The 12,343-nt window shown below is 40.4% G+C and overlaps 2 protein-coding genes across 3 annotated transcripts; one reads left to right on the forward strand and one right to left on the reverse strand.

Moving 5' to 3' along the window:
• Positions 1 to 77: 77 nt before the first annotated feature.
• fam177a1 (family with sequence similarity 177 member A1) lies at positions 78 to 4,929 on the forward strand. The gene is made up of 5 exons (XM_044167620.1): positions 78 to 287; positions 801 to 986; positions 1,869 to 1,935; positions 2,259 to 2,356; positions 2,530 to 4,929. Exons 1-5 carry the CDS (start codon positions 93 to 95, stop codon positions 2,740 to 2,742), a joined length of 759 nt encoding a protein of 252 aa, XP_044023555.1. The 5' UTR covers positions 78 to 92; the 3' UTR covers positions 2,743 to 4,929.
• A 1,369-nt stretch (positions 4,930 to 6,298) lies between these two features.
• ppp2r3c (protein phosphatase 2, regulatory subunit B'', gamma) lies at positions 6,299 to 12,083 on the reverse strand. 2 transcript variants are annotated; one of them, XM_044167622.1, is made up of 13 exons: positions 11,870 to 12,083; positions 11,566 to 11,690; positions 10,923 to 11,027; positions 10,660 to 10,772; positions 10,049 to 10,146; positions 9,732 to 9,802; positions 9,490 to 9,622; positions 9,168 to 9,223; positions 8,721 to 8,796; positions 8,032 to 8,192; positions 7,567 to 7,704; positions 7,188 to 7,247; positions 6,299 to 6,840 (listed from the first exon to the last, which is right to left on the reverse strand). In XM_044167622.1, the coding sequence occupies exons 1-13, from the start codon at positions 11,934 to 11,936 to the stop codon at positions 6,646 to 6,648; spliced, it is 1,398 nt and encodes a 465-aa protein (XP_044023557.1). In that variant the 5' UTR covers positions 11,937 to 12,083; the 3' UTR covers positions 6,299 to 6,645. The 2 variants fall into 2 exon arrangements, with proteins under 2 accessions (XP_044023557.1, XP_044023558.1); XM_044167623.1 differs by having other exon boundaries at positions 8,056 to 8,192; positions 11,870 to 12,078.
• Positions 12,084 to 12,343: the final 260 nt, after the last annotated feature.

Here is a 12,343-nt window from a genome sequence, read left to right on the forward strand (position 1 = left end):
GAATATATAAACTGTATGGCAATATTGGAAAGTGGAAAGGGAATTTATGTTGTGCAGAACAGTTACCACCAAACACAAGAATGTAGTACAGTATGGCTGAACTTTGCTGCCGAACAAAACCTTTGCGCAAAACCTTTTATTCTGAAGAAATCAGACAGGAAGTGTTGCCAGCAGAACGCAGACAGCAACATCGTAGTGAGGTGGAAGCCGTGACTGAGATGTCAGACTTGTCGTTGTATTTAACTAATGTCAACGTTTCACTGGGAAAAACTATGGAAACTGATAAGGTTAGTCCGTGCGATACAACTTAGGCCAATGTTCGTGTTTGGGAATGATAAAACAAATACTTTTTAAATTAATACCGAATTACTTCCTTAGCTGAGAAGCTAACAGTCAACAAACTAGCTAAATTAGGGTAACTAACGCACCAGTGCTTTGCAGTGGCAACGTTAACTGTGTTTTGTTATAGCATTATTTGGGATGATTTACTGTACTTACTCCCCGTGTAGCTACAGCACATAATGAGAAAATAATTTAACTACATATAACACAAGTTAAATAACTTTGTTAGGTAAGTTACTTATGTTTTATTTTTTATGATTTCATTCTGCCAAATACACTACCAGAGTGTGGGAGGGCACATCGAACAACATTAGAATATCTGTTAGCATTCTTGCGCCTTGCTTATCGGCACTTTAGCATTTACAAATCATTCAGAAGCTCATAATAATATACTGTAAATTACCAATAATAATGGTGATGGCATCATATACATGTATTGTCTATTTTTAACTATTCAGAGTCCAGGAGAGGCGACAGACTTAGAGAGGGTGGAGATGGGAAACTCTGCGGGGAGGCAGGGGAGGGTGAAGGTTCCCCGCAGGACCATCCACTTTGCCAGTGGAGAGACTATGGAGGAGTACAGCACCGATGAAGAGGAGGAAGAGGAGGAGCCTGTGAAGAAAGAAGTCATAACTGTGGACTCGGTAGGCTGAGATCAAAAACTTTCATAGTCACTTAACCATCAGGATTTTGCAGATACTGAAACCGCCTCAGATTTCATTTCTTAAATGGCCAGTCACTTGCAAATCCATTCCAGCTGGGAAATTAGTCTCAAAAGATAAGACTCCTTAAAAAGTCTGTATAGATAAAATTCACTAAATATAAGGCTCTTAACTAGGAAATTATGTGTAGGATATAAAAAATTCTGACCTTTCTGGCAGCTGCTAGGGATACTTTCAAGAAGGACACAGTGGTAGACGGCAGTGCTCACCTCTTAAAAAAGAAGGAGAGCATGAGTGGAAGTGTAAACTGAACTGAAAGTGAACCCAAGCACTGCAGTTAATTGAACTATATATGTATTATGAGCCTCACTTACCCCAGGCAACATGCTGTCCCAGTTCACATAGAGCATTTTGAGCCCTTGTACCTGTGGTTACACATTTACACAGGGGCGCCCTGGCGGCCTAGGGGTTTAAGGGGTTGACCAGGAATCACACCGTCCCTTGTTCAGGGACCTTTGTTGCATGTCTGTCTCTGTCTCTCTACCCTGATTTCCATCATCTCACTACTTTCGACTAATAAAGGCATTGAATGTTGAAAAATTTTAAAAACAAGAAATCATAAACAGGTAACATGCATCAAAAGAGTGTTGGTGTACAATGCTTATGGCAGAAGGTCATGCTGTCAACTTGAAGGGCGATGTTCCTTATCACTACACTGCACTGCTGCTTTATGTGGACATAAAGTGTAAAAGACGCTTTTAAATCCTTTCATGATGCTTGTAATCTTAGGTCAAATTTGTTCTTTTGTGTTTGACCAGCAGATGTGTGATCTTATTGTCATGATTCTCTTCATATGTATTTTAGTCCAAACTGACCTGGGGTCCATATTTCTGGTTCCACATGTGGAGAATGGCCACCTCCACTGTCTCAGGTAAAGTAGTCTACTGTCACAGTTGGCATTCATGCTAGCAAGGACCAATCACATCTTACTGGGTTCTTACTACGTAGTAATGAAATGTTATGAGGTGTTTTCCAGACAGAGGAAGTCAGGAAATGCTGGAATATTAGCTAACTGTACAAATTAGATGCTTTACAGGAACGTATCAGAATGTATTTTGCAGCTTGTTTCACACTTTAATTGTATTTGGTTGTTTTTGGTCCCCTTCGTATCACGCCTCAAGTGATAAACACAAAAAGCTGGGTTAAGTGTTAGATGTTCTCTTTATTGAATGTGTGTGTTTGTGTTTCCTGTAGTGTGTGACTACATGGGAGAGAGACTGGCCTCTCTGTTCGGCATCACTACTCCTAAATACCAGTATGCTATCGACGAGTACTACCGTATAAAGAAAGAGGTAGGACACGTGCACACACACACACACACACACACACACACACACACACACACATCCTTGAGTTTCATGTGTGTGTAAATATGAATAAAGTCACACCTCAAAAGCTGTTTACGCAGAGTTAGGAACAAGAATAAACAGTATTAAATGCTATGAACACCGGCGTTCTCCTGCAGGAGGAGGAGGAAGAGGAGGAGAACCATCTGGCTGAGACGGCGGAGCGTCGGTTTGCAGAGCAGCGTAGAGGCGAGCAGGATGGGCCTCATCCTGCTACTGTGACGCAGCCAGAAGTGTCTGGAGCTTCCTTTGTAAACATTAGCTTTGAGCTCGAACCTGAGCCTCCTCTCACTCCAGACACCAACAGAGTCCCTTCTCCCCTCCCCTCCTGAAAACTGACTCACAGACAAACGACTAACATTCACACATTTGGCATAACCTTGATTTACTTAGCTGTATAGATTAATAATGTTGTTATTTTTCTATGTTTTTATTTTATAAAAAGAGATCTTAGTACACAGTGCAGGGAAAAATGAAAAGGGCTGTGGAAGTGGCTGCACTAGACTTACCTGTGAATGTAAATTTGTGTATAGTGTGAAATCCTATGCAAGACTGAGACGTATCATTTAACTATTTGTTGACCAAACTGGGTCCGGGCTCAACTCACTTTAAATTGACATCAGTTGAGAAAGTGAGATAAATGCTGGATTTTAATCTGATTGAGAAAAAGGCATCAATCTCAGTTTATTTCTGAACTGAACAGAAAGTGAATTGGCCCCATCCCTGGGATAAGCAGCAACATCAACAGACACATGCTGTGCAATTGTTGAACCTGCTGCTGTATATATGCAAGTAAGACATTTCATAAGTTTAGTCAATTTTGTAATGGCATGGCCTGATACTGGCACTGCCTAGCCATTTCTGCTCTCAGTCTCTTCCTTTGCTTCCTGTCCCTGACATCGTTGTCCACACCTGGTGTGTGTGCGTTTGCAAAGTGAAATAGAGCTGGATAGTTTTTGACTTCCAAGCTATACAGGTGAGCAGGGAGTGATGAGAACAGCAGCCAGAACCGGTGTAGCGCACTGGGAACGTCCAATTCAGCCTGTCATTGCTATACTGTCATCTCTGGAATTTAGAAATACAAGTAAAAGTTTAAAGGTTATGGAGATGAACAGATGGCATTGAAATTACTCATCTACTCATTCACAGTATGTAAATGACTTACTTACTGTTTAAAAATGTCCTCACTGGACAAACACCTGCTTATTTATTAACCAATGCCAAGATTTAACAGAAAACAGAGTCCTGAGTCCTTGAGTTTTATCAAACCACACCTTATATGTTCAACATAATATCCAAATGCAAATGACAACCCTGCTGCCTCAGTCTTTTAGTAGGCTCGAATACTTCCTCAAGGCTACTGCACCTCCTTGCTCTTTGAACAGGGCACGTGTAATATGTGGACGTATTGTGCGTGAACTTAATTGATCACTTACATACAGAGCCATGAGCCATGGATCACTGCTGCAGAGTCAAACTAAGGGCTGGTTAATCCAAAAGCTAGTTTGATTGGTATGATGATCGGTTTCGTATGTTAATTACTAATTTGACTACAATCTTCGAACATCTTGTTTCCCTCCAGAGCACAAGATCTGCCTGCTCAGATGTGGTGTACTGTACCATCCAGTAGTTGTGACTAGAGCCTGACTGTAACTATCCCTGCTAGGATCTTGGTACAGTACTTGACTCTGTAGTGAATCCCAGGCTTCGCTGCTGCATGTGAATGGGCTCACAGCTGTTAGCTACAATTTATCAGCCATAGCACCACTGGTCCATGTGCGTAGTGTATTGATTACATAATTGAGATTTTAAGCCGGGCAAGTCATTGTTCAAACTGACTTCAATACTGACCTCACAGAAATGATCTGCTTTCTTTACTTTCTACTTGTCACAATGTAAAAATGTGTTTCTGTCATGATATATATATGACAAACAGAAACAACTTGCGTGAAGTAGTACTAATTCTTTTCTGTTGGAGATACCAAAAGTGCCTCTTTTTTTTTAGCCAATGTAGATTCATTAATAATATCAGTATAGTTCAAATCTTTGAAAATCTGCTAATGTCTTGATGACTGATTGGCAAGTAAAGTTGTCCACACACTGCTACCTGCTAGTACCTTCATGTGTGTGTCGAGGGTTAAAGGGTCCTTGTGGAAATGTTTCATATGAGTGTTCAGGCGTAATGCTGAGACTGCGCTGTCATAAGCTTCTTATCGATTATTTTTATCCACTGATATGGCTGTGTGGTGTGGTGACAAGCCTCAGATCTCCTCAGAGCCGCAGCTCTTTTCAAAATGGGCTTTAACGATATACTGAAAATGAAATCCCAACAAATCAGACCATAAAATGTATGGTATGTTAACACAGTAGTCAAAGAAGAATATTGTTCATGCTTTTTTATGTGTAAAAAGGGCAAACATATGCAAAAGCTTTGGTTACTTTGACAAACTTTTAATGAATCTCTATTTGCTTATTTATATTTGTATCTGTGTGTTAATAAAACCTTTAAAGATTCAAAAGGTTGACTTTTGTTTTTTATTATCATACATAATTTAACAAATTACTTTTTCACAGTTATTCCACTGTGTTATAAAGGAATTAACCACCTGTTTTACTTCCTGGAAAGTTTCTTTAATGATAGCTTTACCATGTACTAGCAGGCATACAAATTAGTCATTAAAACCGTGAAGTTTTTTTTTTTTTTCAAACAATCCCAACCATCTTGTAAAACTCAGATTCCAACTTGTTTGTTTTCAGTTTTATTTACTTTTGAATCTCTCCATCTCATGGCCCAGCTCTGCGACTTGTTTCAGCATGAAATCTCAAAACATGGTTTCTATTTATTTTCAACATCAGAATCATGTGATAAAACAAAATTCAAGGTGAAAAGAGTTGTGGGCATGTTCTGCATATCTACAGTTCAGATTTAATTATCATTATGTACAATTATGATGTTCTAACATTACGTCTTCATCACCAGTGGTGAAAATAAAATTTCGGAAGAGGGGTAAAATTATGCAACTTCCATTCGCTGATGAAGGCCATGAGATGCATTTGTAACCTCCAAAAGATAGTAAGTGGACAGGAGCTGAGAGTATTTTGTCACACATACTGATCCCAAAGCCAAGAATGAACTTCCATGCTTTTGAAATGACTTGTTATTGTGCATTTAAACCCCACCTTGGAAGTAGGTGAAGTTGTGCCAGAAATCCCTACTCTGCCGTAACATGTTTTTTTGGGCCACTTGGGGGCAGTAAAACAAGCTGTGAACAAAACATGTAATCAACTTTTCAGTTGACATGGCAAACTTGTTAGCCATATGCATGATTATTTACACATGCAGCAGTATTCATTCATTTGCAGTCGTGTTTCTGCCCACTCAGCGAATGTACTTCCAATACTCTCCTTTTAGCTCTGTTTTTGGTTTTCACCAGCTCCTGAGGGAAATATCTGAGCTGCTAAATACTCCACCTTAATACTGGTGAATATCACCAGCTAGTTGTTGGTTTGCCGCGTGGTGCTTGGCAGGTAGTGTGCAGTGGGTTTTTAGAGCTTTTCCGCTGCAAACAGCCGCCCGCTCCAGCCAAAACTGACGCTATGACGGAACCAAAACAACGAGCTGAAAGACACTAAAAAGCTCTGTACAGCTGAGGGTAACTGAATAGTCAGATGATAATTCTCTGTTGGTTCGTCACATTTCATGCAGTCACTTGATCCACTGTTAATATAAAAGTATCAATTATAGTCACTTTAAGTTTAATTTGACAGCCAATCAGTCGTTTGCGTTTGTATTAGGATTTTTTTTTATTTTCTCACACCTGTTTGATTTCAGTGGGTGTAAATGATTAGGTGCTTTTATTATACAAACAAAAAAGTGAAACATTTAGGCACTGTCAAAAAAGGAAACATTTATTTTAAAAGATCAATGACAAAAACGTGTATTAGGTCTTTTTTTTTTTTTTTTTTTTTTTTTTTACAGGAAAACAACAGTCAGGAACACAGAAGAATATTCACACAAAACACCAATCTGGCTTTCTTCCTTCCAACCAGCTCAGTCATTTTTCTCTGTTCATCTCCTCAATGTAGACATTTAGCTAAGCCTTAACCAGAGGGACCTGAGTCAGCAGTAAGAGTTCACTTCAGCGCTGACACTTCAACAGGACACCTGAGTTTCAGGTGGGTAGTGAAACTGGCCTTTTGGAGTGTCTCTACCACACTTCAACCCCAAATCATCCTCAGGTGTCGTCGAGGTCAGATGTGTTGCCGCTGTCGTTGTCAGTGGCAACCAGCACTTCTCTGTTCTCATAGGTCCAGAAGCCGTTGAGGTCAATCAGGATGCTGGTGACGGTATCACCCTGGCAACTGTTTACCAAGTCCTGGAGAGTGATCTTATAGGGGTCTTTAGGCTTCACCATGTCAAAGATCTCATCCTGAGGAGAGACAGTGGTCACACTGTTCATCTTTTTTACCCCAAAAACAAAGAATGTCTCTATTTGACATAACAGAGGGTCAAAAAATCTGTACAGCTCGGTTGAACCTTCTGTCAACTAAAATAAATGGAAATCTAACTGAGACGGACCCATCATTAGCTGTGTGAGAAAGACATTGGACAGCTCTCATTGAAAATAAACAGAAAGTAACATTCACCATCTTAAAAGCACCCACTACATTACTGCCATAAATATAGCAAGGTTGTGTACAAGGATCGGCGTGTTAAAGAAACTTGGCTGGATTGTGTGTGTGTGTGTGTGTGTGTGTGTGTGTGTGTGTAATATACCTTGACATCCTGGAAGGAGACAGGCTCCTGACTGTGGATTTTCATCTGCTCCTGGATGGCCTGAAGAACAAAAAGGACAGTGTCATGAAACACAACACAGAATGAATGAGTGAATGAATGTTTGTGGTGTGTGTGTGTGTGTGTGTGATCTTGTATTTCTGATCCTAAAAAATACAAAGATGAAAAATATACAAGCTAGGTCCTGGCCTTAAAAAGGGGCGTACAGTCAGGAGCTAGGATGAGAATTTGGTGATTGCCGAAGGATTTTAAGAATCAGTGTAACAAGTGGATGATCCACCATAGTGATACAAACAAGATATTCTTTGCATGCAAGTGTTGAACCATTAGTGTGTTTGTGTGAGGGATGTGCAGCTGATACCCTGAAGAAATAGTTGAGGGAGAAGACGTTGAGGTATCCTTGATTCTCCATGTCCAAAAGTTTGAAAATATACTGTAACGCTGCTGGCTCCTTCCTGTTTTCCAATGCCAATACAAAGTCTAGATAGGTCTTATAGTCCTGAGGTTGAAGAAGAGGAACACAATTACGTACAGTAAATATCCAATTTAGACCCAGCACACAGAATTCTAAAATGATGCATGGAGGAGACCAATACCCTATAATTGTGTGTGTGTGTGTGTCAGCTGCCCAGAGAGGACACACTGTGTTCACTCAAATGAGCAGCTTGAGAGGAACTTCATGAGCTTGTTTGAAGTTGAACATTAACATACAGACAGGTGAGCAATTAAAAGAAAGCCCCTGAACAAATGAGAGGACAAACAGAACGTCGATGGCGAGGAGCGTTGAAGCTGTCCTTTAATCTGTCACCCATCTGTATGTGCGTACCACAACGACTGTTGTTGATTGTACCATTTCTCCATCGTAGGTGAGGCACTCCTGAAACACTCTGTCCAGGAAGACTGAGGTGAGCGTAGCTGTGCCGTAGCGTGAAAGCTCCTCTTTGCTCAGCATGCCGTTGTGGTCCTTATCCAGGTTGAGGTACTGGCCTGTAAAGATTTCAAAAATAAATTTTAAAAAAATCCAGAAATAACAACAACAACACAAAGCACAGCCACTGACAGGCTGTAGTCTGTGATCTTTACTGAGCTGATTTCTTACATAGACACAGCAAGCGTCTTTATTTTTATTGACCCAGAATCAGTTCAGCAAATACTGATAAAAGTGATGTGGAGTTCATATGTACTGCAGGGCATCAACCTTTGACTTTGAGAATTTTCTAACTTTCTTCTTCATATTGAGGAAAGAGAAAAATAGATATTAATATCAGTTAATTACACACTGGAAAAACAGAAAATCTCAAGATTCACACCGCTTCCACCAAAGTCGTAATTTAGCTGGCACAGATAATGTATCTAACATGTGATATTGGAACTGAAGTATCTGATCATTAACCACAGTGCTGAAAATGAATTGTACTGCAAGGCCCCTAACACCTGCATGACCATCATGAACATTTGCTGTGAGACCGACACATTCTCACACACACACACACACACACACGCACGTTTTCTCACCGTAGACTCGGAGAGCCGAGGGCGCCGAGAACCAGTTGGACTCCTGACTCTCTTTAGACAGCTCCTCATCTCTCAGCTGGGGGGGGGGGAAGCAAGAAATGACATCAGCTGGTCTTTACACTTGTGGCAGTACTTCTTAACAATGAATTTGCCTTGTAATGTTGGCCCATTTCATAAAGAAACATTAAAACATATATAACAACTACAAAATGACATCTTTCAGGGAGACTGCCCCTTTAAAATAAACAAACAAACCTAGGTCCTTTAACTGCCTGCTGGTAGTGTAGAAACCTAATAAACATGTAACATTTAACACATTCACCTACACAATTGATTGCAAAGTATAAATGAACACAGGAGGGGTTGTGAAAAGAAAACAATGGATTTGGACTTAAAAAGGTTAAGAAATGTGAGTGATAAAAAAATAAAAAAATAAAAAAATTCTACCTCCAACAAGTCGTCCAGAAAACTGCAGGCCAATATATCCTGGATTTTAATCTTTCCTGAAAAAACAAAACAAAAAAAACCCACAAACACCCTCAGTAAAGGAAATGTTGTTGACTTTGTAAACCCCGTCTCTTCCTGCATCCTTATAAACACACATTCTAACCACAGATATCACTTCTAATAAAGCACATGTGCCCTCTCTGGACATGTTTCTTTACCCATTACCCCCGTCTGTACTGCCCATTTAAAAATACTTAACGGTACGCTTTGACGTGTGTTATTCAAGAGATACATTTTCACCATGCGTGGCGTTCAGTCTCACCTGTTCGGAGTGGGTCGAGGAAGAAAAAGAACTTGCGAACAGCAGTGCAGACGTAGAAAGAGTAGAAGGACTTCTCCAGTCCGTCCAGCTGAGGCAGAGTGGGGATCAGCTCCAGGATGTAGTTCTCCAGATCCTACACAGAGTAATGAGTGTCAGCTTTTCCTGGCATGGTGCAAACCATTATTCTCCTACAGGCTGCTCCAAAAACTTTGTATATCACTTCAGCTGAAATTTGTGCTTACCGACTCTCTGAGGTGGCCCTGTCCTGCTACATCGTAGAGACTCAGACCTATCCGGGTCTGATGCAGCCATACTATATGCACAGAGAGAATAGAAATGAGCAACATTCAGTGACAAGATATTCACCAGTACAGATAAATCCAGGTAAGTAAACAGGGCTGGGAGATACTAACAAACCCAAATATCAAAAGGAAATATCTTGACCTAAGTTGATAGTAAAGAAGCCTTTAAGACCTGAATCTGTTGTTGTTGTTCAAACTTTTCAAGAGATGTTATACTTTTTTATCTTTTGCAGATTTTTGCAAATGAAGGTCCAGACCTTTCCTCATGACGTAGTTAAAGAACTGCATGATGGAGATCCTGCCGTAAGGGTCGCTTTGGAGCAGCTTGGCGTACACGCTGGCTGTGAAGAATTTTCTGAAGCAAAGACAGGAGAGAAGGGGAGAGAAATTGTTACATCTCAGTACGTTACTCTATTTGATCTGAAAGCCAGATGCGCCCCCCCACCCCCCGTTACATCTGCTATTAACATGTTTCTTCCCCCTAGGAACAGGATTCCTTTAGCTGACTTTTCCAAGATTAAAATTAGTCTCTGCTGTACACATCAAAGTCAGACTTTCTCTTTCTCCGTTACCACAATGAAAACATTACTTCCTTTTTAAATATATGGCCAAATGCATCTCTGACAACTTCCAGAGGTAGTGATCACATTTTCAATGCAGTTAGGATTTGATGTGTTTTTGTCTGATCTGAATATACAGTTATCCCATCAGCCAAGACACACTGAAGGGATTTCTCCATAATCAGCCTTTGATCTAGCATGAATCCTTGGTGCGAACAAGAACACGCTGCACTATAAAACAAGACCGGCGCAGGGGGTTTTACCCAATCTGTGCTGTTGCCAGTAAATCTCTACTTCCTGTTACTTACTTGCACTTGGGCCCGGCCTTCTCCCCCACCTGCAGGTAGGCTTCATAGCTGATCATGGCCTCCTCTCCACTTACTGGAGGCACCTGGTGCTTATCGAGCAGAAACCACAGATTCTACAGAAAGACAAAGAGAAAGATAAGAAAGACAACAAAGCAGACGGACACCAAATAATACAAACCTACAGTGTTGTTATTCATGCAGAAGTCAGTCATTATGTTGTGTCTGGCTACTTTTAAGTGTGTGTGTGTGTGTGTGTGTTTTACCTGTAGTTCCTCATTATCCAGCAGTTCTCTGCTCTTCCTCTGGAGGAAGACGGCTCTGGATTCCTCTCTCAGCTTCTGAAGTAATACTTCATCCTCTGCTGGCAACTACACGATCAGTGATAACGGGATCAACATCATAATCTTCATCACCACCACCACTGTTTCAATATTACTGCTGTATCCTACTGTGATGTAAGAGCATCATCATCATCACCACCCCGTCAAACAGCTGAGTTGTGGAACAGGCTCGTCATCAGACACCTTGCAGAATAAAACTGACTGCCAGTCCTGGAATGCTTCAATTACGCCATCAGTTACTACTGCTAAAACTGCATTTCACTGCTTTGCATTGTTCTAGTGTCATATATTATTAACAAAAGTTTGGGGCATCCTGTCACACAGTAGCTTATCCAAATTAATCTTGTAGTTTTATTATTTGGGGGCAAAAATATATATGACTATACCTCTTGTTCCTACATATCCTTGTTTTTCTTCAACAGGACATTTCTTTGGCAAATGCTGTTATGGGGATTTGGTGATGGCACAGAGTTTAGTCCTCTGTCTTGTACCATAGCACACTCAAAATTACATGCATGGCAGCAGTTTTCACAGGGTTTACATATGCCGTGTATTTTAATAATACCCTGTAGTAAAACCGTGGGATGTTCTTGTAGGACTTGTCTTTGTCGCCTCCTCCCTTCCACTCTGTGTAATATTTGGTGAACAGCTCAGTTTCTTCTGCTTTCATTTCCTCATCGCTTCTCTTATCTGTACGGCAACAGGGGGCATGGATCAAACATAACTTGGTGTCAGTAAAATCAAAGGAATTCACATAAATGTTAATGTTGACTTAGCTAACAGCTAACCAACGACTTTCGCTGGACAGATACCAATCCAAAGTAGCTAACGTTAGCCAGTATGTAAGGTTAGTTTACATTTTGTCTCACCTTTTTTGGAGTTTGCTAACTTCCTTTTCAAAATATCCGACCAGTGAGGCTGTTGTTCTTTAGCCATACCTGCTCCGAAGTGAATCTAATGTTTCATCAGTACAACCGTTCCATCCCAAAAGTCAAATACAAAGTAGGGTAGACTTATGTACTGAAGTAGCCGAGCAGCCAAAATAAATGGGACAACGTCAAGTTGCTGACTGAACAAGAATGTGGCTTCCGGTTTGGATTTTTCTATTTCAAAATGAAAGCGTAATTTCTATACGTCTGAGAAAACGTAAACCCCACAAAAGCCAAACAATTAAGCAGCTAAGTAGATGTCTTGGTTGCTATCGATTCAAAACAATTGTTAATTGTAAAGTCATCAATGCTATCATTAAAGGAAGTCTATTTAAAACCAAAAATTCTAAGGGAGGAGGCACAGATGTAACACAAATTAGAGTAGGCTACATAAAGTAAGTAAAGTACAATAAA

This window comes from Siniperca chuatsi, linkage group LG15 (assembly GCF_020085105.1).
Source record: "Siniperca chuatsi isolate FFG_IHB_CAS linkage group LG15, ASM2008510v1, whole genome shotgun sequence".
In the NCBI taxonomy this organism is placed as follows: domain Eukaryota; kingdom Metazoa; phylum Chordata; class Actinopteri; order Centrarchiformes; family Sinipercidae; genus Siniperca; species Siniperca chuatsi.